The 27,958-nt window shown below is 40.6% G+C and overlaps 1 protein-coding gene across 18 annotated transcripts in view; it reads right to left on the bottom strand.

Moving 5' to 3' along the window:
* FGGY (FGGY carbohydrate kinase domain containing) overlaps window positions 1-27,958 on the bottom strand; it is a 627,007-nt gene that overhangs the window by 488,377 nt on the left and 110,672 nt on the right. For all 18 annotated transcript variants that reach the window (XR_007516666.1, XR_007516664.1, XR_007516665.1 and 15 more), the window contains one exon: window positions 11,925-12,013. Coding sequence is in view for 13 of the 18 variants with exons in the window: in XM_049879407.1 (XP_049735364.1) it covers window positions 11,925-12,013 (89 nt within the window). In the remaining 5 variants the exon portion in view is untranslated. The remainder of the gene's footprint in view (window positions 1-11,924; window positions 12,014-27,958) is intronic.

Below are 27,958 nucleotides of genomic sequence, written 5' to 3'. Positions count from 1 at the left end.
AGCACAATCTAAACTTACAAACGCCCCCAGTTTCACAGAACTTGTAGTTAGGGTTGCTTATCGGGCAGCCTTTATTTTGTCAAATTAAGACACATTGCCTTGGATTAGCAAGACTCCTTAAATTCAAAATGACTTCATGGTTGGCTCAGAGTTCGGTGTCTCTAGGGCCAGCCGCCAGGAACATATCCACTCCAGAGCCTCCCTCCCTTCTCCATACTGACCTGCCTGACTTTTCCATGGAGACAGCAGAGCAAAATACTAAGCAGACAGGCTGTCAGTGTTAATTAAAAGTCCAAACACCTCTTTAGAAACTATCTTCATCTCAATATTTATGCAGAATATAAGACTCCAGGCAAGGTTGGGGAAGGGAGGGAGACCGGGATGGGGGGTTGAGGGCGGAAATAGGTTTGAATGGCATTTGGAACCCATTAATTTTTAAAAGACAGGCTGCCACCCTATATAGGCCCAGAGAGGTTCAAAATGTAACAAAACTAGGAAGATGAATGAGTTGAAGATTGTTTAGAAAGCCTAGGGAGAGTACTTCAGCTTTTGAAAAGAATAATATCTGGGCAATAATGAGAGCTGACACTTTTTATTGGTGAATGTGGTTTTTGGCACATTTTAATGATACAGGTTGACAATTTTTCATATTTAACAAAAGGAAAAGCAATCTTCTAAATGAGTTGGGAACAAAGGGCTCCCTGACTGCAATTTCTTAATCACATTTAAGAATTCTCTTCAAAGGCCCATGACAATAACTTAGAGAGTGAAAGAAAGGAAAATGAAGAAAATAAGGTATTAAAAAAAAAGAAAATCAAATTAAATGAATAAAGAAGAGGAGAAAAAGAAGGTAAAGTTACAGCATTTTAATGTTAAATTACATCCCAAAGGACTGAATTCAAAGGTTAGACTTTAACAATCCTTTTTCAAAGGAATGATTTTTAAGGAAGAACTCAAAAAGAGTTTTTTGGTCAACACCACTACATTTCACTGACTCTTAGAACTTTAGGTCAGGGAGGGCCTAAATGGATCTTCTAATCCAACCACCTCATTTTGTAGATGTGGAAACTGAGTGCCAAATTGTCCAAGGATACCTGGCTGGACCAAGCGTAGGTCTTCCAAGCCCCAAGCCACACCACCTCTTCTGGATCTTGGACATTGCCAAACCATCACAGCCCTGACAGTATCATGGGTTCCAAGACCGAATACTGGTAACTTTAATCAGATTAGCTGAACCTTAGAGGCTACCCAAGGACCCTGGGGGGTGCAAATGGTTAAGCACTGGACTACTAACCTAAAGGTTGGTGGACTGAACCCACCCAGTGGCATCATGGAAGAAAGGCCTAGAGATCTACTTCTGTAAAGGTTACAGCCAAGAAAACCCTATAGAGAAGCCATGAGTTGGAAACAACTCAATGGCAATTTTTTTTTTTTTTTAAAGAGGTACCCAGAATCACACAGGCACAACATATTCAAAAGGTTCAATTATAACAGTTCACAGAAGAGTCCATTGACAGGAAATTAATTTAAGAGTCCACCAAGACTTAGATGTCCTGTCCAATCTCAGGAAGATCTTCTCAGGTCAGGGAAAGGACCCCTAACAAATGCATGAGGCGGATATGCCTTCTTTAAAATCTAACTTCTACTCTACCCACTGGCTTTGCCCTTGTAGCTTTCAGTTTTATCACCTGGAAAATGAGACCTCTCTAACTTACAGCAGCACATTTACAGTTTCCATATCATTTCCAACAGAGAATATACCATCATACCTATTGGTAAACGAGGACTTAATTTCAAAGTTCATTCCACTTTATCATATTGAGAGAGCAAATGGGATTAAATTCTAAAAAGTGATCCAAGGTCTCAGAGAAAATTGTTAGGTAGAGGAAAAGCTATATTGCTGCTTGGTTGGAAAATTACAGTCATACTGGCGATCATCTTTCAGACATACAAAATTCATGTCTAGATGTACACAAAAGAGAGCTAGAAAAAAGAAACTGATAGAAATTGAACAAATTCTCATTGATGGTTCTTAATGAAGACTGTACATCACAATCATCTGAGGTCACACATTTGTACCAACCCCTCCAAAAGGACAAACGTGGGAATCCTTAACCTTCTCCTATCCAGACTGGCTTTACTGGTGAAAAATGAAAGCAGAAACCTCAACTGTCCTCAAGTTTTGCCCCAAAGTAGCTTATTGCAGGGCAGCAGTAGGACTCAGAGTCACTTAGAACCTGTGCCTTGATTTGGTAGCTTTCGATAGGCCTGGATGAGAACCCATGGAGCTAACATCCCCTTCCCCCTTCAGGCCCCCACACTGACCAGCATATTCCATTCTCCCCTGCCCTCCCTGGACTTTCAGCCTTTGAACACTGACCGGCCTGAGATTTCCCCAGCACCTATTCTTTTCTCACACCCATAAATAGCTCTGAGACCCTTGGTAACACTCTCATACTCTATGACTCACTGAACTCAGATCACATCTACTGGAAGCCAAGATAAACCCTTAAACTGAGGATATGGAGAATGGCTGTCAAACTGGTTATCTGGTTTCTAAGTGGCCCATCTCCCCATCCCTACCCACAAGCTATTTGATTGAATTTGGATTCACCTAATAATTAAAAAGTAAATAAAAATAAATACATAAACCCAGACAGGAATAATACATGGAAATAATACTTTTTACACACTAGCATGTAGCAGAAACTGGTTAGAGGTTACTCATGGTGCTTCATTTTTTCCAAAAAGCAACTCCATTTGGTTTTTGGTCTCCTTCAGTTATAAGAGGGAACAGATATTGACAGGAGTTAAATGACTTGCCCAAATCCACACAGCTGATAAGCAGCAGAGCAAAAATTTGAGCTCAGGACTATTTGATTCCAGCCCTTCAGTGAGTCCGAATAGTTAAATAAATGTGTGGCTATCTACAGCAGGCTTAAAAACCAAATCGGTTGCCGTCGAGTCGATTCTGACTCATAGCGACCCTATAGGTCAGAGTAGAACTGCCCCATAGAGTTTCCAAGGAGCGCCTGGTGGATTTGAACTGCTGACCTTATGGTTGGCAGCTGTAGCACTTAAGCACTACGCCACCAGGGTTTCCAAGTGGATATCTCATTGGTGCTATATAAATATATATTCAAAGAATGAATGAATGAAGGAAATTGTGAGTTACAGTTGCTTCAAACTATATTCCACATTCCTCCATGACCTCTACCACCCTCATCCCCCTCCCTGTCACTACTACAGGAGTAGAAATTAGAATCTGGGCTATTGGTTAATGTAATTTACAGGGAAATTATGATTTTGTGATTGCCCTTCTGCCTGCCCAGTATCAAGTCTCCGCTGTTTCTTTTTTCAGTAAGAAAATCCCATTTTTATGCAGGTAGCAATGCATCTCAACACCCAGGCTCCATTCTAGGTGTGACCATAAGCCTAAGCGTTGGCCAATGATGTATAAACAGAGTACTATACAAATCTTCTGAGAAGGTTGTTTAAAGAAGGCTAGTCAGATGTGTGATAAATCCCTTTTATAGCCCCTCCTTCCTTCTTTTTGTAGAATTGATAACTGGGACTCTAACTGCCATCTTGGACGATGAGGTGACCTTGAGAATCGAAGTCAAGGCTGAACATGGTGAAGTAAAAATGTCAAAAGAGCCAGTGTCCTTGATGACATCAAGGGTCTAAAATATATATGAGATATATATATCTGTTATAACTCAACCAGGACTCTGCATATCTGAATTTAATAGGGTTTTACTTGCAAGAGCGAATGAACCCTTATGTATTTAAGCCATTGCTACTTCAAGTTTTCTACTGAAAACAAACTTCTTTCCCAAAAAACAAGGATAAAAGAAATCTAATATTTACAGGTCATTTCTCAGCATTATTAAATATACTAAAATATCTGCTGATGAGAGACAATAGCTACATCATCCTTCCTAGAACCTAGAACAGCTGTTTTATGCCACTGTTCTGAGAAATCACCCTTCAACACAACCATAAAACAATGCAAATCAAAGACCTTTATCATCAAACATACAATGAATAACTGTTTTGTTTTGTTTTGTTTTGTTTTGTTCCGGAACCCTTTACTTTTATGACACTAGCTGGGAAATCCTCATCAAAATATTTCAACCAAGGTCTGGCCAATAAGTGTGACTTCTAGGATGGCCTAAATTCAATCAGTTTTGCTTCCATTAAATAATTTCAAGTCTTATCTTGGAAATGCAAATGAAAAGGGGATTAGTAGGCCAGCACCGAGGAAGGGACACAGGCTGGAACCATATCTCCAAATGCAGACATTAGAATGTGGGCTCTTCCTCCTGCCCCCTACGTTGCTGCCTCAGCCACTAGGGAGGATGAGACTTCCATCCAACCTACTCCCTCCACTCAGAGCAGCACTGGCAGAAACACAACTGACTTTGTGCCCCATCCCCTAACTTAGTTTTCTCCAAGAGGCTAAGAGTGATTCATGTGATTATTCAGAGACTGGAATATATTAAGACACATTTTAAGGAGCCCAGTGTTAAAGACAAGGTGATAATTCATGCCCAGAACAACATTAAGCCCACTCCTTCATTTCCTATGCCGAGGTGCAACCAGCTTGTGTTGATCTCCTACTGCCGTGTAGTAAGCACATGTGAGCAGGGTCTGCATTCAAGGTGTTGACTAGGTTATTAGCTTTGGATCTGGTTGGGACATCTGGTCTTCCTGCCCACCCACACCCACATATATATATGCACATACACCTGAACATGCAGGTGCTGGTTTAGCCTCACTTTCGAGCGGCATTATCCATCCAGTATACCAGAAACCCTGTATATTACAGGTTAAAGGGTATTTTCTAAGTCAGTAAAGTAATCTCTCATTCTTCCTTTAGCTAATCTGTTTTGTCCATATTCGCTATCAGTCAGAACCCCAACGGTGAAAAAGGGTGAGTGACACTTCGAACATTTAACAACAACAATTTCGTTGTTGTTGTTGTTGTTTTTAGGTGCCATCACATGGACTCCAGCTCATAGTGACTTTATATATAACAGAACAAAAAGTTGCCTAGACCTATGCCATCTTCTTGATTGTTCATATGTTTATGAGTTTAAATAATAGCTAATGTTAATTGCCTTGAGCGTGATAATGGCACCGTGGTTAAATCGGAGCATGTTGGTATTCTTGGACAATCATGTTGCAGAATTTAGGTTCAAAAAAGTAAACACATATATGCATATAAGACAGCGAGTGAGAGAGAGGAAGAGCATGTGCACACTCATGAGCAAAAGTACCAAAATGTTAATGACTGATCATCTAGGCAAAACACATGGGTGTTCAATATACCATTCTTTCAACTTTTTTATAGGTTTGAAATTTTTCAAAAATGACATCTGGGTAAAAATACAGAACAAACAATATTATAACGAGTTCTCATCAATATTTACAAAAACACTGGAATCCCAATGTGTTCAGAGTAGAAATGCTCTATAGGGTTTTCAAAGCTGTGACGTTCCTGAAGCAGATCGCTCGGCCTGTCATCTGTGGCACCTCTGGGTGGATTTGAAATGCCAACCTTTCAGCAAGTAGTCAAGCCCTTAACCATCTGCACCACCCAGGGACCTAGCTGACACAAATAGGTAATTAATAAAAGAGGTGGTAGATAAATATAAGAAAAAATTATTTATATTTAAGAATCAAAGAAATGCAAGTTAAAACAGTAAGATACCATTTTCAGCCCAACAATTTGGCAAAATTGATACAGATATACTGACGTATGATAAGACTATTACACAGGTATCAAAACCGTATTTTCAGAGAATAATTATTAATATGGAAAAACAGATATGGTATAAATTAAAAAAAAAAAAACAGTTGTGCAAAGTAGATTGAAAAAAAAACAAAAAAGAGGTAGAAAAAGAGCCTAAATAATGGTACTATTCTTGAGATCCTAGAGACTGCATTTGGAACATGACCACAGATTTGAATCAATAACCCAACCATAATCTTCTCCTAACAGATTAGCAAATAACCATAAGAACAATAACAACACAATAATACCTATGATAAACCAAAACATAAGAAAAATGCAAAAAATAAAACAATTGCTATTTTAAAAGGGATTATAGTTCCTAAAAACCATAAATTCATTAATTTTATGTTAAAGATAGAATATTTACTGACAACCTACACAGAATCATACAGTGAACTGGAGGACAGATGGAAGGGAAAATAAAGAAATATAACTATATAAATAAAATAGTGAGACATATATGGGAAAATAAAGAAATGTGAGATTATTTTTATGCAGCCCTATTTTCCCTTACACCACAGAAATGTCTCAGAAATGCTAAAATGCTCCTCTGAATTGCCTCTTGTACATAAGAGACCTGGTCATCAATTTCTTTTAGACCAAAGTAGCAAAAATAAGCAAACTGCGAAGTGACGAATCTCCCATGCGGAAGAATTCAGAAGAATTTATGTAGGTACCCTGCCCTCTGGACTGGAGCATGACTCCCACTCCTTTAGTATAGACTGTGCATAGTGATACCTTCCAGGAGTATAGCCTGGAAAGGGGAAGAGGAGAGGAAGAGTAACTTTACTGTGGAGAAACCCGATGAACACTACCTCAGTCAGGTGATCAAGGTCAACATCAGTAGTGAGTGATAAGCCATGTGGATAGTATGCATCCTCAATATGATGCAATGAGAATGGCACCTTACCTCTGAGTTCTTCCTCCCCAAAACCCATAACCCCACTTTCATCATGAGAAAAACAACAAGCAAATCCCAATTGAAGGACAATCTTCAATATATCTGACCAATACACTTCAAAATTGTCAAGGTCATCAAAAACATGGCAAGTCTAAGTAACTATCACAGCCAAGAGGAACCTAAGGAGACATCACTACTAAATGTAATGTGGCGTTCTAGATGGGAACCTGGAACAGAAAAAGGACATTAAAAGACTGATAATGTATGGGCTTTAGTTACTAACATGTATCAATATCCATTTATTGTGACGAATGTACCATGTTAATGTAAGATATAATAATAGAGAAAATCAGGTGTGGGATATATGAGAACTCTCTGTACTATCTTCATAACTTTTCCATTAATCTAAAACTATTCAAAAGTAAAATGCTTATGTAAAAAAATAAACCAACAAGATGTACCCTTTGGTAATTTATAGAATATTGCCAACTCTTGGTTATCTAGGAGAAATTTCTCTCAGATCTCAGTGCTAGAAAGAGCTGTACTTCTCCTGAACAATTATCAGATTTTTAATCTGTTCACTCAGTTAATCATGTTCCATCTTTGGTTTGGCCACTAGGAAGCTCAAAAACAAATGTGCAGCCTATAACTACCAGTAATTATGCAGAACCTTATAGCATCTATAAAACTCTTAGCTTCACCTTAGTTATTCTGCTAATATTTTTACTCCATTCTGATGCCTTTACATTTTTTATTGCTGTTTTTATCTTACATATTACCCAGTCTCCTCAAATCTCTTTAGCAGGTTTTATATAAAGTCTGCTTATACAAAATTTTATTAATCAAATTTATGACTTCCCATATCTCATGTTACAAAAATTCTAGACAGTTTCCCATTTAATGGCCAGAATGTGGCAAATTCTAAAGCATTCAGCTTCAATTCTTATACTTGTAAAATGGTAATAACAGCACCTGCTTTATCCAGTGGTTGTGAGGACTAAAGGATTTAACATTTATTAATATGCCTAGGACAGGGAAAGCGAAAGCACTAAGTGAATACCATTATTATCATTAACAATAAAAATATTAATATAATACAAAGAATGGAACTGAATTACAGTTCAGTCAGAGGTCAGGTAGTAATTTTCACTGTGACACAGATAAACATGAGTACTTGCCATATTTTGGAGGAAGAGAACAATAGCTCAAGGGGAGAAAGCAAAAAAAAAAAAGGTAGAGGAGGAGAAGAAAACAGAGAAGAGGAAGTAGAGGAGGAGGAAGACTTCTTACACAGTACCTCTTGTTTTGGATCACTACCAAAAACAAGTTTGAAAGCTTTAAGACAAGGTGAAATCTGATCACCTGTTAGCCTTGAATCCACTAGAATAAATAAAAACAAAAAAATAACACTCCCTAGCCTTTTTGGCACTCAGTTCTCCAAAACCTCCCAAAACAATCACACGTAAGAGCCAAATAAACACCAAATCTGAACCTCTCCTTGGCCCAGAGGATGCCAAGTTCATGTTCTATTGCCCAAACAAAGTTTTTTGACATTGGCAAAAATTCAGACCCTTGTCTCCCTTATTCTCAAAGAGGGGACAGATAATGGGGATTTTTCATTAAAAAACCATTCATTGAGTAAATATGTACTGCATTTTATCCACAGTACCTCTAACTTTCTCACCAACACTGAGAGAGATTGCAGATGAGAAACTGAGGTGCAGGGGGGTAAATAACTTGCTTAAAAGGTTCCCAAAGACAGTATATGGTAGAGATACCTAACCCAAGTCAGTCTGACAAGGACTTCTGTCTTTCCACGGTGCTATAAAATTAACATTGACTCCCTGCTAAAATGGATAAAGGGAACTAAATAGAACAGCTAATTCTTTTTAAAAAATTTCTCAGCACAGCATTGGAGGTTTTTCCATCTGTTCTTGTTGTCAGTTGCCATTGAGTCAATTCCGACTCATGGCAACCTGTCCCCATGCGTGCAGAGTAGACCTGCTCCATAGGGTTTTCAAGGCTGTGACATTTCAGAAGCAGATCACCAGGCCTGTCTTCCAAGGCACCTCTGGGTGGATTTGAACCACCCACCTTTTGTCTAGTAATCAAGAGCTTAACCGTTTGGGCCACCCAGAGGCTCCTTCTGTTACCGCCTTCAATCCATATAAGAACCCCAAGGAGTATAGGTGTTTTCCTCATTCTCATTCTACAATCAAGAAAGCTTACAGGAGTTACTTGTTTCACCCTGACCACACAGAATTGAGAGATGGGGGAAACAACGGAAGAAAGATATAAGATGTAGGCAGGCCAGGGAAAGGGCATCCCATCACTGCAAGAGAATTCAGTGCCCCAAGATCCAAAGGCTCTGCTCTGGAAGAGAAGGTAACTGGAAAGGAAGAAAATAGCAGGAGGCCTCTGAAGGTATCAAGTATGGGGGCGGAGGGGGGGAGGGATGGGGATGTAAATATATACTAATGAAAACAGAATGAGTCACAAGTATTCCAGCCAATAATAAATGGCAGTGATGATGGGACAGCCAATAAATAATTTCTGATCATTTAACCATTCTTCTTCCTCAGACTCTAAGACTGTCAAGGGCAGGGAATAGAAGCCCCCAAGCATGTTCTGATAGGTCAACAAGAAGCTCTTCATTTTTAAATTCACAAAACTCATAGTTGGAGTTGTTAGGTGCTATCCAGTGGATTCCAATTCACAGCAACTCCATGTGACAGAGTAAAACTATCCCATAGGGTTTCCTAGGCTGTGATCTTTACAGAAGCAGATCGCCAGGTCTCTCCTCCATGGAGCCTCTGAGTGGGTTTGAACCGCCAACCTTTCAGTTAACAGCCAAGCATTTAAGCCTTGTGCCACCAGGGCTCCTTAAAAAACTCATTAAAACCAAACCACCAAACCCAGCGCCGTCGAGTCGATTCCAGCTCACAGCGACCCTAAAGGACAGAGTAGAACTGCCCCATTGAGTTTCCAAGGAGTACCTGGAGGATTCGAACTGCCAACCCTTTGGTTAGCAGCCATAGCACTTAAACAGTACGCCACCAGGGTTTCCACAAAACTCATTAGGCCCTTTAAAATAATCCCAATCCCTCACATGTGTGGAGCACCTTAGAGTCACATACTACTTTCATGAATATTTGGTTAGGCAATGTTGTCCATGATCCTACAGGCACCTGAGGCACCTTTTAAACACACAAATTTCCAGGTCTCCCCTGGAGATTCTGATTCAGTGGGCTTAAAACCGGAAGCCCTGGGGATCTATATTTAAATGAGTCAGGTGATCCTTATAAATCAGGCTACTTTGTTTTTCCACATCTCAAAAGTTTTTCATCTTTGACAGGGTACAGTCTTGCCACTTTTCTATTGCTTGTGTTAGTGGAAAATATTTGAGTTACCCTTATCTGACAGGTTTCCACCTTACACAGTTTCCAGCTTTCATAGGTTTTACTGTATAACTTTCATAACAATCTTGCAAGTTAGGTATCATGATTCTCATTTTGCATATAATGAGAGTGAGACTCAAACAAGTGAAGGGACATGCACAAGGTCACACAACCAGTGTGTGACAAAATCAAAGTCTACAAGTCGAGTCACGCTGTGACTGTAGGGTGTATATAAATATCATTGCATTTAAATCTATCTCAGCTAGAGCTAGCTTCAAAAAGCTCATTCCTTGTATCTTAATATGGCAACAGACATCAGGAAATGAGGGGGTGGACTATCCAGAGCCATCAGAAAGAACCAGGAAGGAAGTCAGAGTGCTGGGTTGAATAACACCTGGAGAAAACAGGAAGGAAAGTAAGGTCATCCTCCATTTCTAGTTCTGTTAAATGAGCTGCCTACTGGCAACTGTTAACATCACTTTGACTAATAAGTCCATTTGGCTAAAATGATCAAACCACAAATTTCTTTCACTATTACACAAAGGTAAAAAAAAAAAAAAACCTGGAGGAAAGTCCTTCCAGAAATAATTTTGAAAAATCAATGTCAGAACAAAAGAGAAATGCCCAAGATGAGACCTTTATCCACACATTGCCCCTGCCCTGTGATAACAGAGTGAAGTTCAGGCCAATCCTCCAGAGCCTTCACCCCCAGAGAGAGGTGAAGGCCATTTTCATATGCATGTGGATTCCTTCCACCCTGAGACCCTTGGCTAATGATCATTTCATGGGGGCAATAATCAACATGAACGATGATGTGCTTATGAAACACTATTTCCTTTCTGGCAGCCCCTGCTGCTGAAATATGACACTCTCATCAACTCCCTATATGTAAAGGTCCAAACCCTACAAAATGAGATAGACAGGAGGAGCACAGGAAAAAGGGTGCTCCTATCCCCAGCTTTGCCTGAGTTTAAACAAGAAAGAAAATGGGGAGAATTTAGCCCTCTCTGAATAAGCTGACTTTAAGACACAACACCTGTTCCCTTAATATATACATTTATGCAGGCTTATCTGTCATCTGGGAAAGAATCCTCTTCCTCACAGGTTTGTTCAATCCAGATTTTAAATTATTTTCAAGAAGAAAAGACTACCACACCTTGTGTATCCCCTGAAAACAGACCTGCCAAACTTTAAGATTTCACTTCCAACTTATCTATATATACCCATACACACACCCACTCTGCTAATTATTGCAGTCGCAATTTCACACTTAATGAGTATTTTCTAAGCGTCTCAGTAATGTAGCACATGCTTTATTTATAACATTTGTAATTTATTGAAAAATAGTTGTTGACTTGAACATATGAGCCTCTACAATCTGGAAAGATCCAGGTACATTTATATAACAAGCAAAATAAGTTCATAACACATCTATCCAGTTAAAATCAGCTTCTTTGAGAAACATTATCTCCCACCTTAATGCTAGGAGCCAAAACAAATTATTTCCCATTTTACACATCACATGAGGAGTGCTGTTGCAAAAACAGTCACATTTCACTCTGGACTCTTCACATCTCCTTCAAACATGCCCAATTTTCATGAATGGTCCTCACCTTGGATACCCACCTGCCAGGCCTCCTAGGGACAATGGTGTTGGGGTATGGGCAGTGGAGGTGGAAGATGGATTCAAGATGTTCCAAGTATGCAAAATCTTATGCAGATGTATAAACAGTATGTCTGGTCAAAGAGACTCAAGAAAGCAATATATATGCAGACACCTGAGAATGGATGAGTGCAAATGAAACCCAACTTGTAATTAACATACCGTGCTGTGACACCTGTTGCCTTCCACGATAAGAAGTCTGGGAGATCAAAGAAATGCCCCGCCTTAGCCCAGCAAGTCTCTTTCAAGTTCTGCCAAATGAAATACGTATAAGAATCAATAATGGGTTTTTCCTGCCCCTCTTCATTTTCAATTATGTTTCATAATTTTTAAAAACAAAAGTATAACTAACAGTGCCCATTAAAGCATCTGTTCAGGAACTGGGAGGGGAGAATGATATAAAAGTGGTAACTACATAGGAAAGAAAACCCTGGGGCGTAGTGGTTAAGTGCTATAGCTGTTAACCAAGAGGTCGGCAGTTCAAACCTGCCAGGCGCTCCTTGGAAACTCTATGGGGCAGTTCTACTCTGTCCTATAGGGTTGCTATGAGTCAGAATTGACTCCACGGCGGTGGGTTTATACAGGAAAGAAAAATTGGCACACAGCATTGATCCTTTCAAAAATGACTCTAATTTCCCTTTTATCCTTCTTTGCCAACCTGGAGAGGGAGGAAATACACTCTAGGAGGAATATGCAATCCATCTTCCCAGTGAAGGATGAGAGGATGTGCTTCAACAAATGTAATGAGATTCCAACACTGAGCAGTTGTGGGCTGGGAAGAAAACAACTTTAAGAAAGTACTTGCTGAAACTGAAGGTGCTCTCCCATGTAAAAATTTCCACACACCAACCAGTTCTAAAAGCAATGGAAAAGATAGTTTCTGCCCTCAAAGAACTTCTAGTCTAAGCCAAAGAAAATTGCCAAATGATCAAGCCATTATTGTAAAAATTGTAAAGATCTGTTTCTTCCACATTCCAAATGGCCACATTTTTTCTTGTCCCTGGGGTTTTTTCAAGTATGCAGTTGTCTCTGTCTAGAACATTCTTTCCTCACCTACCACTTTTTCCCTCCCAGGATCCATGTCCCCTGCCCTCTTTGATTAACCTCTATATACCCTTTCTCAGGGAGGCTTTCCAGGACCTTCTACTCAAGGTTAGGTCTGGCTGTCATACAACTCATACCTCCCTTTATTTCAGCCTGAAATTATTTGTGTAATAGCTTTCTTTCCTGCTAGACTGTAATCTCTATGAAGTCAAGGATCATGTCAATCTTGTTCATATGATACCCTATGATGACTGTCTCCCCGCTTTCCCCCACCACAGGAGTGGATGCTCAGCTGCCAAGTAGGTACTACATAACTCTGGTCCCCTTACCATATTTGAGTGCTTGACTGGACCAGGGATTCACATGTGACCTAACTGAGCTAATCAGATTCCTTCTCCCAGAAATTTAGAACTGGGATCCAAGTGGAGCCACTGAAACTCTGACTATGCATGGAATTGGAACAGAGAGAAACTTGGAAACTGTAAAGTAGCCATTTTCTGCCAAGTACCTAGAGAAGTAGAACTTCGTAAAGAGAAGAGTAAAGCAAACAGAAGCAGCATCAAGAAAGGCTTCCTACTATCCAGGAAAATTTCCAGGTCCTGATTTCAATTACTCCTTCCTCAGAGGCTACAAGAAAAGGGAGTTATCATAAGCACAAGGGTATCTTTCAGAGCCCAAGGGCAACAATGCAGAAGTTCCAAAAGAACCATGGCAAGACATATCCCGGTACCTGCTACAGAGTGACACACAATAAGCTCTCAATAAATAGTTGTTGGACAGAGAGACAAACTACAGTGTCACCTTTCAAACCCTCTCATATAAGGAGTGCTTCAGGGTTTATAAAGGACGTCCACATGTGTCATCTATCTCATTAGAGCTACACAAAATCCCTGGTTGCTATTATATCCATTTTACAAAAATGGATCTTTAACCCACATTTACTCTCAAATTCTGTGAGTTCCTCCTATTTCTGATACTCCTTCCATACCACTACTACATGAACACAGATATCAGTGTGCAGGTAAACTAAGTGTTGTCTCAGGAACAGGGACCCATTAAACAATAACAACATCAAAAGGGTTCAGATGTAAAAGGCAGAGTTTCAAGCCCATATATGATTATGTTTGTTTGTTTCAAATTCCTAAGCATTTGGCTGAGAACTTATATCTAGGAAGGGACCTGTCCTACACTTCTCTTTGAAAGCCCATAATTTCTTAACATTAAACAAAGCAAAACTTAAAATTTACTACTAATACCTAACACAGCTATGAACTAGTAGTATGTTCATATATCAACAGGCCACAATCAGAAAATGGCAGCCTTTGAAACTACGTAAGACTAATAGTACATCTTTTGGATAGTTCTAAATATCTATTTCCATGTGCTTTGTGGTTTCAGTGATGTTGGTGGTCAAGGAAAAGGAAAAAAGGCAGCCTCCTTCTAAGGACTTCAGAAATCTAAGGCTGATCACCAGAAATTAACCACCAAATCCACTACAGCAACAACTAGCACTTCAAGCCAAAGCTGAATAACTTTCCTCAAATCAGAAAACAACTGCTTCTGTTAGATCTTGTATGCAATCATTAAGACCTTAAATAATGGAGGCTTTCAGCCTGTAGCCATGTAGACAGCCACTGTGGACAATGGAACCCAAGTAGAATATCTCAAAGAGAACTTCAGGCCTCTTGCCAAAAAGAAACATACCAGGAGGGTTGGGGGCTGGATAGTTGAGGGAGCTGTTGTTGATAGCTGCCATACAATTGGCTCCAACATATGGAGACCTTCTATATAACAGAAAGAAACATAACCCGGTCCTGTGCCATCTTCACAATCTTTGGTATGTTCAAGCCCATTATTGCAGCTACCACTTCAATCCATTTCATGGAGGGTTTCCCTCATTTTCGCTGACCCTCTACTTTACCAAACATGATGTTCTTTTCTGGTAACTGTCCTGATGACCTGTCCAAAGTAAGGAAGATGAGGTCTTGCCATTCTTGCCTCTAAGAACCATTCTGGCTGTATTTCTTCTAAGACTGATTTGTTCATTCTTCTGCCAGTCCATGGTGTATATTCAATATTGTTTGCCAATACCACAATTGAAATGTGTCGATTCTTCTTCTTTTTTTCATTATCCAGCTTTCACATGCATATGAGGCAACTGAAAAGACCATGGCTTTCTTGGATCAGGTGCACCTTAGTCATCCAAGTGGAATCAAAGTGATATGCTAGCATGTGATACCAATGATATTGTTCAATCATTTGCTCATTCCATTTGATCACCTGTAAGCTTCATTTCTTCTTGAGACCATATTGGCTTCATCAGTCAAAGGCAGAGACCCCTAGCCTTCTATAGGATGAGGAACCAAAAACAAAATGTTGCCAGAAGTATGAGTTCTCAGAGCAGAAGATACCAGTACTCTCTGCTTTCTTCCAAAAGCAAAATCCAGAGATAAGTCAGCAAAATTAAAAAAAAAAAAAGGGAGAGGGAGGAGGGAACAGTTTGCCTGGATAAGAGGGACTGTCTCCAGCAGTCTGCTCCCTTACCACAAGATGCTGACAGACCATCTGTGAGGACCCCATGCTGGTTCTATGCTGCGTGACATAATTCACAAGTGCTTTGTCATCAGATGTCAGATTAGTCAAGAATATATTAGCCCCCAAGGATGGATTTTTAATCCAGTTGTGTGGAAAAACTTCTCTGCCCCTCCCCCCGCCCTGTTGGCACAGTCCCAAGCGAAGATCTCAATCTTTCTGAATTAATTCTATTATTGTAACAGCTGGGCCTGCATCAGAACACAGCCGTCATCTTCTTATATCCATCTAGCACTTCTTCAGCAGTTTACAATAGTACCCTCCTGTGTCTCATCTCCATTGCCCTTGAATCGATTCCCACTCATAGCAACCCTATAGGACAGAGAGGTGCGGTGGTTAAGAGATCACCTGCTAACCAAAAGGCGAATCCACCAACTCCTCCTTGGAAACCTTATGGGCCAGTTCTGCTCTGTCTTATAGGGTCTCTATGAGTCAGAATCAACTCAACAGCAACGAGCTTGGTTTTTTGGGTGCCTCATCTCATTTGAGGCTCAAGGCAATGCAGAGATGCGTCAGTGATATACAAAACTCCTATTTCAGGATACAGAAATGGAGGTTCAGAGCACAACGGCCCAACCCAAGGTCACCTGGGGCTTCCGAAGGGAATGGTTCTCCATCCCACGGTGCCACAGTCACCACCTAGAGGCTCCCAGGCCTGTTCGAAGCTGTGGCGTTTGGCCTTTTGGAACTGTCAGGATAGAGCTATCGCCACTCTTAAAGAAGAAAAAACTAACAAAAGCCCTTCCAAACACATATTTGCATACAACTTCAAAAAGTTCAAAGGTTTCAATTTCAATCCTGGGCAACTCACTTAACTTCTAAGTACAGAAGAATACCTTCCATGTACAAATGCTGTACAAGTTAGAGAGAACACACAGCATGCCCTTAACACATGTCAACTTCAGTTGTATATCAGTACGTGAAAGCTGAATTCAGTTCAAACTAGGAGCTCTGTGTGCTGAATGACTTAAGTCTTTCTATCCTCCAGTTACCAAGCAACTAGCAAAAACTAGTCTTTTCAAGAAAAAATAAATCAGCAGTGATTTTGGGTGTATGACCTGGCACTAAAAGGCTTCTGCATTCCAATAACAATCCGTTGAGCTAAGCAATACCCCAGGCTTGAAAGCAACTAAAGAGAAGAACTTAAAAAAAAAAAAAAAAATCTATTACTTCATAAAACCACAGCATTTCTTGGGAGGAGGCTACTACTCAAAACTCACCCAGCTGTGGCTGTCAGCAGAGGGTAGAAATAGAGCAGTATATCCAAGACTCAGGGCCAGGCAGCAGCTGCCCTGCCAGTCTCAGGAGAAGGAGAAGGAGCTTTGTCCTTTCCCTCCCACTGAGGTGCCCAGGAAAGCTGTGAGGTCTCTGCTGGCTTCTAGACACCAAGGAAGCTTGCAGGGAAAATGAGGCAGATGTTGCAATGTATATCGAGAAACACCAGGGTTTATGAGCAGCAAGAGAAACTAGGAATTTCCAGTTAAAAAAAGATCGCCAAGTATTTTGTTATTAGCTGCACAGAGATTCTATCTGGGCTATCTGCTGTGTATAGTAAATAAAAGGGAGGGGGCCGAGCTCCCTAACTCCCCACTCAATAAACGATCCTGCCCAAACATTCTGAGTACTCATGATGTTGTTTTCCAGCACAACTACTCATGAAAAAGCAAAACCTTCCCCTCATTCTACATTCAAGATTCCAAATTAGGGTACAGGCTGATAGCCTACAGAGGAAAGGTGTTTCAGGAAGAAACTTGTCATTCTCAAAAGAAAAATGATGTCATTCTCAAAAGAAAAATGATGCTGGAAGCATGGATGTGGTCAGAATCACCAACCAGAACTTCCCAGAATGAATGAAACAACTGTGTTTCAAATGCCCACCCACAAGAACAAGACCAAACACTGGGAATATTTCAAGTCAGATAGGCAGATAACCTGAAAGATTTGTGCTACTAGAGGCATCTTTCTAAAATCTTAAAATTTACCATTCTACTTCTATGTTTAAAATGGTTCAAGAGCCCCTCATTGCCTAGAATCACAATGACTTCTTAGGATGGTTCTCAGGACACAAAATAGCCTGGCTCCAACCTGGCCATTACCATTATTAGGATTAACTTCCAGGCCCATTTCCCATCACCTGGCACTCTCTCTCAGCCCACACCTAACTCCTTTTCCTTCCCCAAATGCATTATGCTATTCTATATTTCCATGCCTCTGTCTATGCTGGTCGCTCTACTTGGACTGGCTTCCCCATCTGCTCCCATTATCGAACATCCAGTTCAAGTGTCACCTTCTCTGTGAAGTCTTCCATCTCATGCTATATCCTAATTATACATTCATGGGCCAAAGTCCACCTCAAAGTGACAAACTTCTGGAGGGTAAAAGCCAAGCCTAACTCATGGGAAAAAAAAAAAAAAAGACATTTCAGGAGGTTTAAAGAAATTTAAAGCCAGGCCCCTTTAAAAGAAAGTTACAATGCTGCTGGAGAAAGATCCACGCAAAGAAAAAGGTAATTAATAAGATGATGTATGGCAATAATGTAATGAGCCTGATACCAAGGACTGGTGAGTCAGCTTCATAACTTTATCATAATATTTTGTGTGTGGCTATATATCTGCCTCAAATGAGTAATTACAGACAGGGTTCAGAGCAAGGCAAGGGCTTTGGGGCTGGGGTAGCCAGAAAAGGCTTCCTGGAGGAGAGATTTGAGCTGAAGCCTAAAAGGTCAAATAGAATAAATATCTATGCTACTGCTGAGAAGATATCCGAGAAACAGAAGTCTAAACTGACAAGACAGACTACCCCCCTTAGGGAAAGATTTGTTCAACTGTGCTATCATAAAATTTATTTGTAAGATAAAATAATTCCACTGTATAATTTAAATTATTTAATGCTCAAAACTGGGTTTACATGTAATCTCCCACCTCCCCTGCAACCCCACTGCTGTACAGAAAGGTAAACTTTTACTCCTAACTAAAGGTGACTTCCCAAACATAAAAATGTTATCATTTTATTGAATACTGATCATATTCAGCAAGGCAGGCTTTGTCCAGAAGTGTAATCCCACCATACATATTAGGAAAATAAGGCCGTGGTATGTGGGGTCTAAGAACTTTGGAGTTAGCCAGACCTGTGTTTAATTATTAGTTGTGCAGTTTTAGGCAAAGTACTTAATTTCTCTAAGCCCCAGTTTCCTCAAATGCCATATTCCTGGCATCTATCTCAGGATGCAGTGAGAATCAAATAAAATAATGTAGTGTGTTTGATACATCAACAAGATTCACTCTAATGACTGCTCCAGGGCTTCATAGTTTTCAAAGCACTTTCACGTGCATCTCATCTGATCTGTGTAATTCTTTAAGGCAGGGAAGGCAAGAAGTTACAAACGTCACTTCGCATATTAAGAAACGGAAGCCCAAAGAGGAAGCATGATCAAGTGTCTTAGTTATCTCGTGTTGCTATAACATAAATATCACAAGTCGATGGCTTTAACAAAGAGAAATTTGTTTTCTCACAGTTTAGGAGGCTAGAAGTCCAAATTCAAGGCACCGGCTCTAGGGTAAGGCTTTCCATTTCTGTAAACTCTTGGGGAAGGTCATTGTCTCTTCAGCTTCTATTCTTCGGCTCCTTAGTAATCTTCATATGGTGTGGCATCCATCTTCCCCCACCTCTGCTTCCTTGCATCCTTGTTTAATCTCTTTTATAACTCAAAAGAAATTGACTCAAGGCACGCCCTACACTAATCCTGCCTCATTAACATAACAAAGACAACCCATTCCCAAACAGGATTATAACTACCAGCATAGAGGTTAGGATTTACAACACATATTTTTGGGGGGACACAATTCAATCCATAACATCAAGGTTACACAACAGAGAAGTGGCAGAAAAAACTAAAATCTGGATCTCTAATACTTAGTCCTGTGCTTGTCCATCTGTCTGCCTTCCTAAAGCATAATAACCTGCAGAAGTGATAGGAGGAAAAGGAGAGCGATGGCATGGTCACTTGTTGTTAGGCGCTGCAGAGTTGCCTCCGAGTCACAACGACCTTGTATGTAACAGAATGAAATGTTGTCCAGTCCTCTGATATCTTTATGATCACTGTTACATTTGAGTTCATTCTTATAGCTACTGTGTCAGCTGTTACTTTTCATTTTGAGTTGTGTCACACCAGCAAATGAAAGTCCCAAAGGCTTTACTCCATCTGCATCATTAAAGTCAATGCTACTTTGAGGAGGCAGCTTTTCTGAGTGCCTTCCAACCTGAGGCACTCATCTTCCAGCACAATATTAGACAATATTCTGTTGTTATCCTTATGAGTAGTATTATCTATGGAAAAAAGGGAAGGAGGGAGGGAACCCTAACATGTAGAGAAGGTTTTGGACTGGGTAAGAAGATCTTGGAATTAATTTAAACTCCGAATTAATTCATGGCTGTACCCACCTCTTCACCCCCATCTTCACTGTCCCATTTTCAGTCCATCATATTTTGTCACCTGTATTATTGCTATATCATCTACAGTATTCCATAAAAGTGGCCACAATTCTTCCCCTCTTCGTATTGATGACCTTTGCAATATGACTCTGCAGCTCCTCTAATCAAGAGGAGGAATTTATTTCTCCACCACTTGAATTGGAACTGGCCTTATAACTTGCCAGTGGAATGAAGCAGAAGCACCACTGTGCTACTTCTAAACTGAGGCCTCAAAAGACTTTGTTTTCACATTCTTGGAGTGTAGTTCTACCCTGTGAGGAAGCTAGGGCTGGCCTGATGGAGGATGAGGGAGCACATGAAGCAGAGACAAACCATGCCAGCCAAGGCTCCAGGCATGTGAGTGAGCTGACCAAAGCCAAGATCTGAAAACTCAACCCAGCAACTCTCCACAGACTTTTGAATGAGTTTAGCAGAGACCAAAAGTATTATTTGTCTGAGCCCTTCCCAAATTACTAACATGCGAAATTGTGATGTAAATAATTTTTAAGCCACGTTGAAGTAGTCTGTTACACAGCCTTCTAACTTCCAAGTATTATCTCTTCAATTCCTGCCCTCTACACAGCCAATTAGAAGAGAATGTTGTTGTTGTTGTTGTTGTTGTTGTTGTTGTTAGGTGCCATAGAGTCGATTCCGACTCATAGTGACCCTATGTACAACAGAAAGAAACACTGTCTGGTCCCGGGCCATCCTCACAATCGTTGTTATGCTTAATCCCATTGTTGCAGTCACTGTGTCAATCCATCTCATTGGAGGTCTTCCTCTTTTTCGCTGGATAGAATGACCTATGTAAAACACACATCTGAGTATATAAATAACTCATTTATTCAGTGAGCATTAATTTGATATCCTCCACGTGTCAGGTACTGTGCTCGGTGCTAGGGAACAAGTATAAACAACAGACACAGCCCCCACTCAAAGGGAGCTTTCAATCTAGTATGCTTTATACCCTTCAAAACCTTCTATTACCTTTGGGGTTAAAGGTCAAATTCATAAACACAGCATATATGACCCATGCCTTACTCTTCAGCTTCATCTCTGACCATTTCCTAAGACACTACATTAGAATTATACATATACATACATTGTGTTTTTCTCACCATTATATATTTACTCATACTGTATCTGGAATGTCCTCCCTTGTTCACCCGGCCAACACGTACTCATCATTTAAGACTCAGCTCAGGTGTTGCCCATGCCATAAAATCGTCCCTGATCCCCTAAGTTAGGTGCTCCTATGTTGTGCTCCCAAAACACTCTGTCTTTCCCTATCACTGCAATTTCCATCATCTGTTTACACATCTTTCTTCCTCACTAGACAGAAAGCTCCTAAAAGGCAGGGACTGTGTTTTTTAACCTCTCTATTCCTAGGACCTAGCATTGTATATGATATATAGGTGATGTATAATGTTAGCTGAATGAACTAATAAATGAATGAATGAGCAGAGATATAGAAGGTAATAAGAGTTTGTGAAAATGAAAATAAGGAATGAATGGATAAATGGATTAGGTTGTGAATAAGAACTGTCCCAGTTTCTCTTTTTCATTCAAGTTAATGGATTTTCACAGTCTGTTTTAGGAGCAGAGATACATTCTAGCCAAGCCAGACTGCCAGGAAGATAAATTTCACTTCTCGGGGTGAGCAGGTCCTTTGGAGAAGCTTCATTTTAATTGGAAAATGGATTCATTCACTTCCTGGCTTGGACTCCTGGGTCAGTGCAGCACCCTGTTGAATGTCTGCCAAGCACCACTGGAGGGGGCTGCAGTGAGGAAGGTGCTCCATCAAATGTCAAGTGCTTTGGGACATCTGAGGACAACCTGGTGTTGGTCCAGACTAGCAGGCTCACATGAGTGACACTCCTTCTTCTTTCACCAAATGTCCTTCAACCCAAACTTCACATATCCCCAATCCATAAAGGATGGTTGTACTTTGCTGCTTCAATTATCATTTTTTATTGACTTCTTTGTTCATTTACACCACTGTTGAGGAGTTCAACTATCATTTCCTGTAGGGCATGGACAAGAGACCCAACTGAGAAAGTCCTTCACAACTCAACTAGTAGAATAAGATCAGCATTCATGAATTCCGGATCTCTTCTAGCAACATATCCTGTATCTTTTGTCAAAGGGCCCTGTAGAGGGGGCAAGAGTTGTAAGGTTTTTGGTGACTTGACTCCAAGCTTCCTCTTTAGTCTCACCTCTAAACACCTTCACCTATCAGCACCCCCAGTTTCTGACTCTGCAAACAGACTGATAAAATGGCAGTTCTCCTAATGCAATTTTTTGCTATACTCTGATGTGCCTTTGCACACTGTGTTCCCTCTACTAGAGGCAGCATAGTACAGCAGCTATGAGCACAAGATCCAGAGCCAGACTGCAAGGATGCATATCATGGCTCTCATAGTTCATTGCTGTATGGTTATGAGCAAACTACTTAACTATTCTATACTTCCATTTCCTCAAACTGTACTAATTATGGGATGCGGTAGTAGTGATTCAGTGGTAGAGTTCTCACATTCCATGCAGGAGACCCAGGTTTGGTTTCTGGCCAGTGCACCTCATGTAGAGCCACCACCCGTCTCTCAGTAGGGGCTTGGGTGCTGCTATGATGCTGAACAAGTTTCAGCAGAGCTTCCAGACTAAGATGAACTAAGAAGAAAGGCCTGACAGTATACTCCAAAATTCAGCCAATGAAAACCCTATGCATCACAATGGTCTGATCTCCAATTGATGATGGGATGGAGTGCGACTGGACAGCTCTTTGCTCCTTTGTGCATGGCACTGCGATTAGTTGGAGCTGATTCAAAGGCAGCTAATAACAACAACATAATAATTATGGAGGATGATAATGGTACCTACACCATAGGGTTGTTGAGGCATCAAATGAGTCTGGTACACAGTAAGCACTTGTAAGCACTTCTTAAATGATTGTTCTTATTATGACTTAAAACACCAGTTCTCCAGAGCAGAAACTTTAGAGTCTGACACATCTGACTTCAAATCTTGGTTCTCCTACTTATTAGTTGTGTGACTTTGGACAGTACTCATATACTGTCTGTGGGTCTCGTTCTCTTAATTTATAGCAATGTTTAACTCATAGTATTATTAGTAGGGTTTGATTAAGTGAGATTATACATGTTAACGTGCTCAATCTGGCACATGCCCAATAAATGTTAGTTTGCTCCACAGTTACATGGGGGCCTATTTGTCTCCCCTACTAGACTTTTAGCTCCTGGTAGGTACAGACTATAATTTACTCATCTGAATCTCTAGAGCAGGCATCAAATAACTATTTCTCAAATGAAATACTTATTGACCATGCATCAATTTATCCATCAGTCCTGGTTTGCAGCCAAGTATAAAGGTAGACCTTAGGCCACTTATCAGTTTGGTGGAGCAAAGAATCCGTGCACATGGGACACTCCAGAGAAATGTGTAAGGTACTGCAGAATAATGTCAAGTTACAAAATACCTGATTTAGAAACTAAGGATTCTGGAATGTCACAAGGGAAATACACTGCTGTGGAAAGGAGGAGGATGAAAGGCGTTACTTAAGAGGTAGTATCTGACCTGGGTTTTGAGAGAAGACAATGACTAAGGAAGATGGAAAAGAGGTAGTCTAGGCAGGGGCAACTGCTTGAGGAAAAGTGCAGGAAGAAAAATGAACTGGATCCATTAGCCATAGAAAAGGACACATGAGAAGGTCAGTCTGAGAGATGTAATACGAGGAAAATATTTGTATTAAGACACTCTAGTCAGAGGTGAACAGGAGCCACCACAAGTTGTTCAGCAGACACTGATTGGTAAGTACAGTTCTGGAAAGGATAGGACAGCAACAACAAGCTGGAAAGCCAGCATGGGAGAAGAGATAAGAGGCAGGAAGACCAGTTTCCATACACATTTCTGACTCAAAGGGTGGAGAAAGGGCAGAGAGAAAGGAAGGAAGAAAGAAAATTTGAGATGAGAGAAAATGAGCAGGGAAGAAAATTAATCAAAAAAGCATCAAGTAAAAGAGGATAAAGGAGAAAAAAATAAAATGAAAGATGGAGAAAGGGTGAATCGGGTGAAGAGAAAGGAGTAGTTAAACATGAGAAATAAATAAAAAGAGAAAAACAGAAAAAGGAAGATAGAAAAGGGTGATAAAAGAGAAAAAACTGTGTGGAAAACAACAGCAGGACCATGGTAATGTCCCCAACAAGAGAAAGCATGGAGAAGGAAGGGCAGAAAACAAAGCCTTGCTCTGGGTCTGCAGGCTGACTGTCCTCTGGGTGAATGAGGTCATGGCTGATGTCACTGCGTCTGAGTCATACACCCACCAAAATGAGAGGTGGAAAAGGCCCTGCCTGTTATTCAGTCCCACCCTCCTGGCCAAGAGGGGTTAACTGACTGCTTTACTCTCTGGGGCTGTCTAGTCTCCAGATGACTGAAATAAGGAGAGCTTCTCCTTCTGCCCGCAGAGGACACTACTACCATGAGAAGGCTCAGAGGTCACCCCCCACTCAGCTCTCAGGCCCAGGGCCTTGAGATGGGATAGTCAGAAAAGGTGAGCCAAGTAGCTTCTGGCTTTTCTCTGATTGTGGTTACAATAAACTGGCTTCATCCCATGATGACCAACATTATGGACTGAATTGTATCCTCCAAAAAGAGATGAAGTTCTAACTGCCGGTGCTTACGAATGCAACCTTGTTTGGAAATAGGGTCTTTGAAGTGAAGCATCTACAAGCCAAGGAATGCCAAGTATCACCAGCCGATACCAGAGGCTAGGAGAAAGAAATGGAATAGATTCTCTCTCAGACCCCCAGAAGAAGTCAACATGACCAACACCCTAGTTTTGGACTCCTAGCCTCCAGAGCAATGAGATGATAAAATTTCTGTTCTTAGGAGCTACCCAATGTGTGGTACTTTATTACAGCAGCCCTAAGAAATGAATGTGTCCAAAAAGCATATTCTCATAACAAATAGTGTTCATTACACAAAAGGACTCAAAAGGTGCTTTGTGACTGCCTCACTAAACCACTGTCTCACTAAGTTCTAACCATACTATATCTATAGCCCCATGGAAGTCTTGTTTTCTCTGACTGCAAGACCTTTGCCTATGCTATTACATCCACCTGGACTGCCCTGTGCAAGCTACATTCAGTGACTACCTCACTCCAATTCATCCATGAGCCCCTAGCCTACATAAAAAAAAAAATATATATATCACCTCCTTATTGACCCCTCTCTCCTGAATGGGTTATACCTCCAAAGTACCTTGAATTTCCATTACAATTATGCTTTATCTCCTCTTCTAGAATATGAATAGCTTGAGAACAGAGACTTTGTTTTGTTTACTGATATGTTCCCAGCATCTAACAAAGCACTTGGAATAAAATATTCAATAAATATTTGCTGAATAAATGGACGTCCTTGAAAAATCCTGACAGGAATTTTTACTGTGGTTTTTTTTTTTTTTTTTTATTATTATTCTGCTTCTAAAACATGCACTCATTCTTTTTTTTTTTTAATTTTATTGTGCTTTATGTGAAAGTTAACCATTCAAGTTAATTTCTCACTTAAAAATTTGAACACGTATTATTTTGTGACACTGGTTGCAAACCCCACAATGTGACAGCATGCTCCCCCTTCCACCCTGGGTTCCCTGTGTCTATTCATCTAGTTCCTATACCTTCCTGCCTTCTCATCTTGCTTTTGGGCAGGAGTTGCCCATTTGGTCTCATGTTTGATTGAACTAAGAAGCACGTTCCTCACTTGTGTTATTGTTTGTTTTATAGGCCTGTCCAATCTTTGTTTGAAAAGCTGGGGGAGTGGTTTCAGTTCTAGGTTAGCAGAGTGTCCAGGGGCCATAGTCTTGGGGGTTCCTCCAGTCTCTGTCAGGGCAGTAAGTCTTGTCTTTTCTTGTGAATTTGAATTTTTTTCTATATTTATCTCCCACTTTGTCCAGGGACTCCCTGTCAGAGCAGTTGGTGGTGGTAGCCAGGCATTATCTAGTTCTGAGCTCAGGCTGGCATGTACTCATTCTGACAACCATCATCCAGAGAAATGTTTATTGATGAAGATGATACCCTTTAAAGTGCAAGTGAAGCTGCTCTGGAAGCATTTGCTTGGAGCATTTCAGGATGGCCTTACTTACTCCCACCCCAACTCCCTCCTACCCTGGTCTGTGAGCTGTTGTGGAGAGAGTACAGGTTTGACTTAGATTTGAGTTAGAACCCCAGTTCTACCACTCACTAGCTGCATGAGATGAACCTCTGGCAGTTTGTTCCCACCTACTGAAATAGGAATAATAATACCTTTTCCACTGGGTTGTCTGTAAAGATTAAAGCACAATCAAAAAATAAAGGGGGTGGGCGCTACCCCTCAAACAATGTGAATTTTTTTCCCCCTTCAAAAAAAAATTTTTTTTTTTCACTCCTGGCTTTCTTAAAAGCATCTAGAGTTAAGTATATGAAAAATAAAACCAAAACAAACTAGTTGTCTTCAAGTTGATTCTGACCATGTGACCCCATGCGTGTCAGAGTAGAACTATGTTCCACAGGGTTTTTAATGGCTGCTTTCAATGGAAGCAAATCACCAGGCCGCTCTTCTGTGTGGGTACAAACAGCCAGCTTCTCAGTTAGTAGCCAAGTGTTTAACTGTTTGCACCACCCAGGGAATCCTATATGAAAAATAGACCTCACTAATTTTCTTTCCAAAAATTAACTTTTTCTGCCACAATCATCATTTGAAAATATACTACTATCAGCACTCTACAATCTACCAAATACTTTCTGATATATAATATTGCCATCAATATTTTTTTTTATAGACAGGAAACTCAGGCCCATAAGTAAAGTGAATTGCCCAAGATCATGCAGGCAGTAAGTAGAAAGCCTGGGGTGAAACTGGCCACTTTATCTCAAAACCCAATATTCTTTCCCTACTGTCCAGTTGCCACTTCCCAGCACAAGGGAGGTGCTCGATAAATACTTGCACAGTGATTCACTCTCCTCCTCAGGTCCATGGGCTTGTGTCTCACCCCGGCCAAAGCCAGACCACATGGCCTCACGCCAAGACAACTGCAGTAGCCTTCACTCTGGTCCTTGATTCTCTTCTCATCTATCTTAGGTTCACAGAATTCCAGGGTTAAAGGAGAACTCCAGGGGTCACATAGGCCAGCTGTCCCCAAATGCCAGACCATGGATTGGTGCTAGTCCATGACCAATAATTTTCACCAACCCATGTTGAAGTAATAAAAATAAGGATAAGGGAAATAAATATTTTATTATTAATAAAATTATGAATAATTAGTTGGTGAAAGGTGAGAGAGGTTTTATTTCCTAATTGCTTGCCCTGCTTTACTTGGGCAAGCTGTGACACTCCATATATGGAGCAGTACTGGAAGAAAATGTTTATCCATGCTACATTTCAGACCCTTTTAGCAAAGCCCTAATAAGAAACAGAGGGCAGGTAGGGCAGAGCCGCTTACTCAGGCAGCTCTCGAATTCCCTCTGAACGTTCACTGGTCTTGCATTTTTAAGCCAGAAGACACTGACCGCTAAGATTACAAAGCCAAAAAGCCAGACTGAAGTAGATTTTTGAGAGGGTGTGGGCATGGGTATTGATGGGCCTTAGAGTTGAGATCAGAATTTCTTTTATTACTAAGGTCACTCACAAGTTTTACCTAATCCAGTCTCTCCATGCAGGGAGGATGCAGAGAGACACTGTTTTTCATGGGGATCATTCACCAGCACAGTGGTCAGACACTGCATCATTCAACCAGTAGAGTGGTGAGAGCTCAATGCACAGAAACAGGCCCCAAATGAAGTCATAGCAGCAGAAGAACTTCCAGGACCCCTGGGTGTGGAAGACGTAAGGCACTAGTTTGATCATTCGTTCACTTATTCTTTCTAACTACTTATAACTAGGAGGAAAACAAAGAGGAGGAAAAAGTCAGTTCCATAAAAAAATTAGCTATAATGAGCTGGAGCACAGACAGGAGGAATGGGTTGGAATTTGTGTCATGAAAGCGATCTTAAGTCTCGGCCCGTTTCAAGTACGATTCTTTATCTAAACTCTGGACAACTTTGATA

Source organism: Elephas maximus, chromosome 3, assembly GCF_024166365.1.
Source record: "Elephas maximus indicus isolate mEleMax1 chromosome 3, mEleMax1 primary haplotype, whole genome shotgun sequence".
NCBI lineage: Eukaryota > Metazoa > Chordata > Mammalia > Proboscidea > Elephantidae > Elephas > Elephas maximus.
This window is presented reverse-complemented; position numbering and strand designations above follow the sequence as displayed.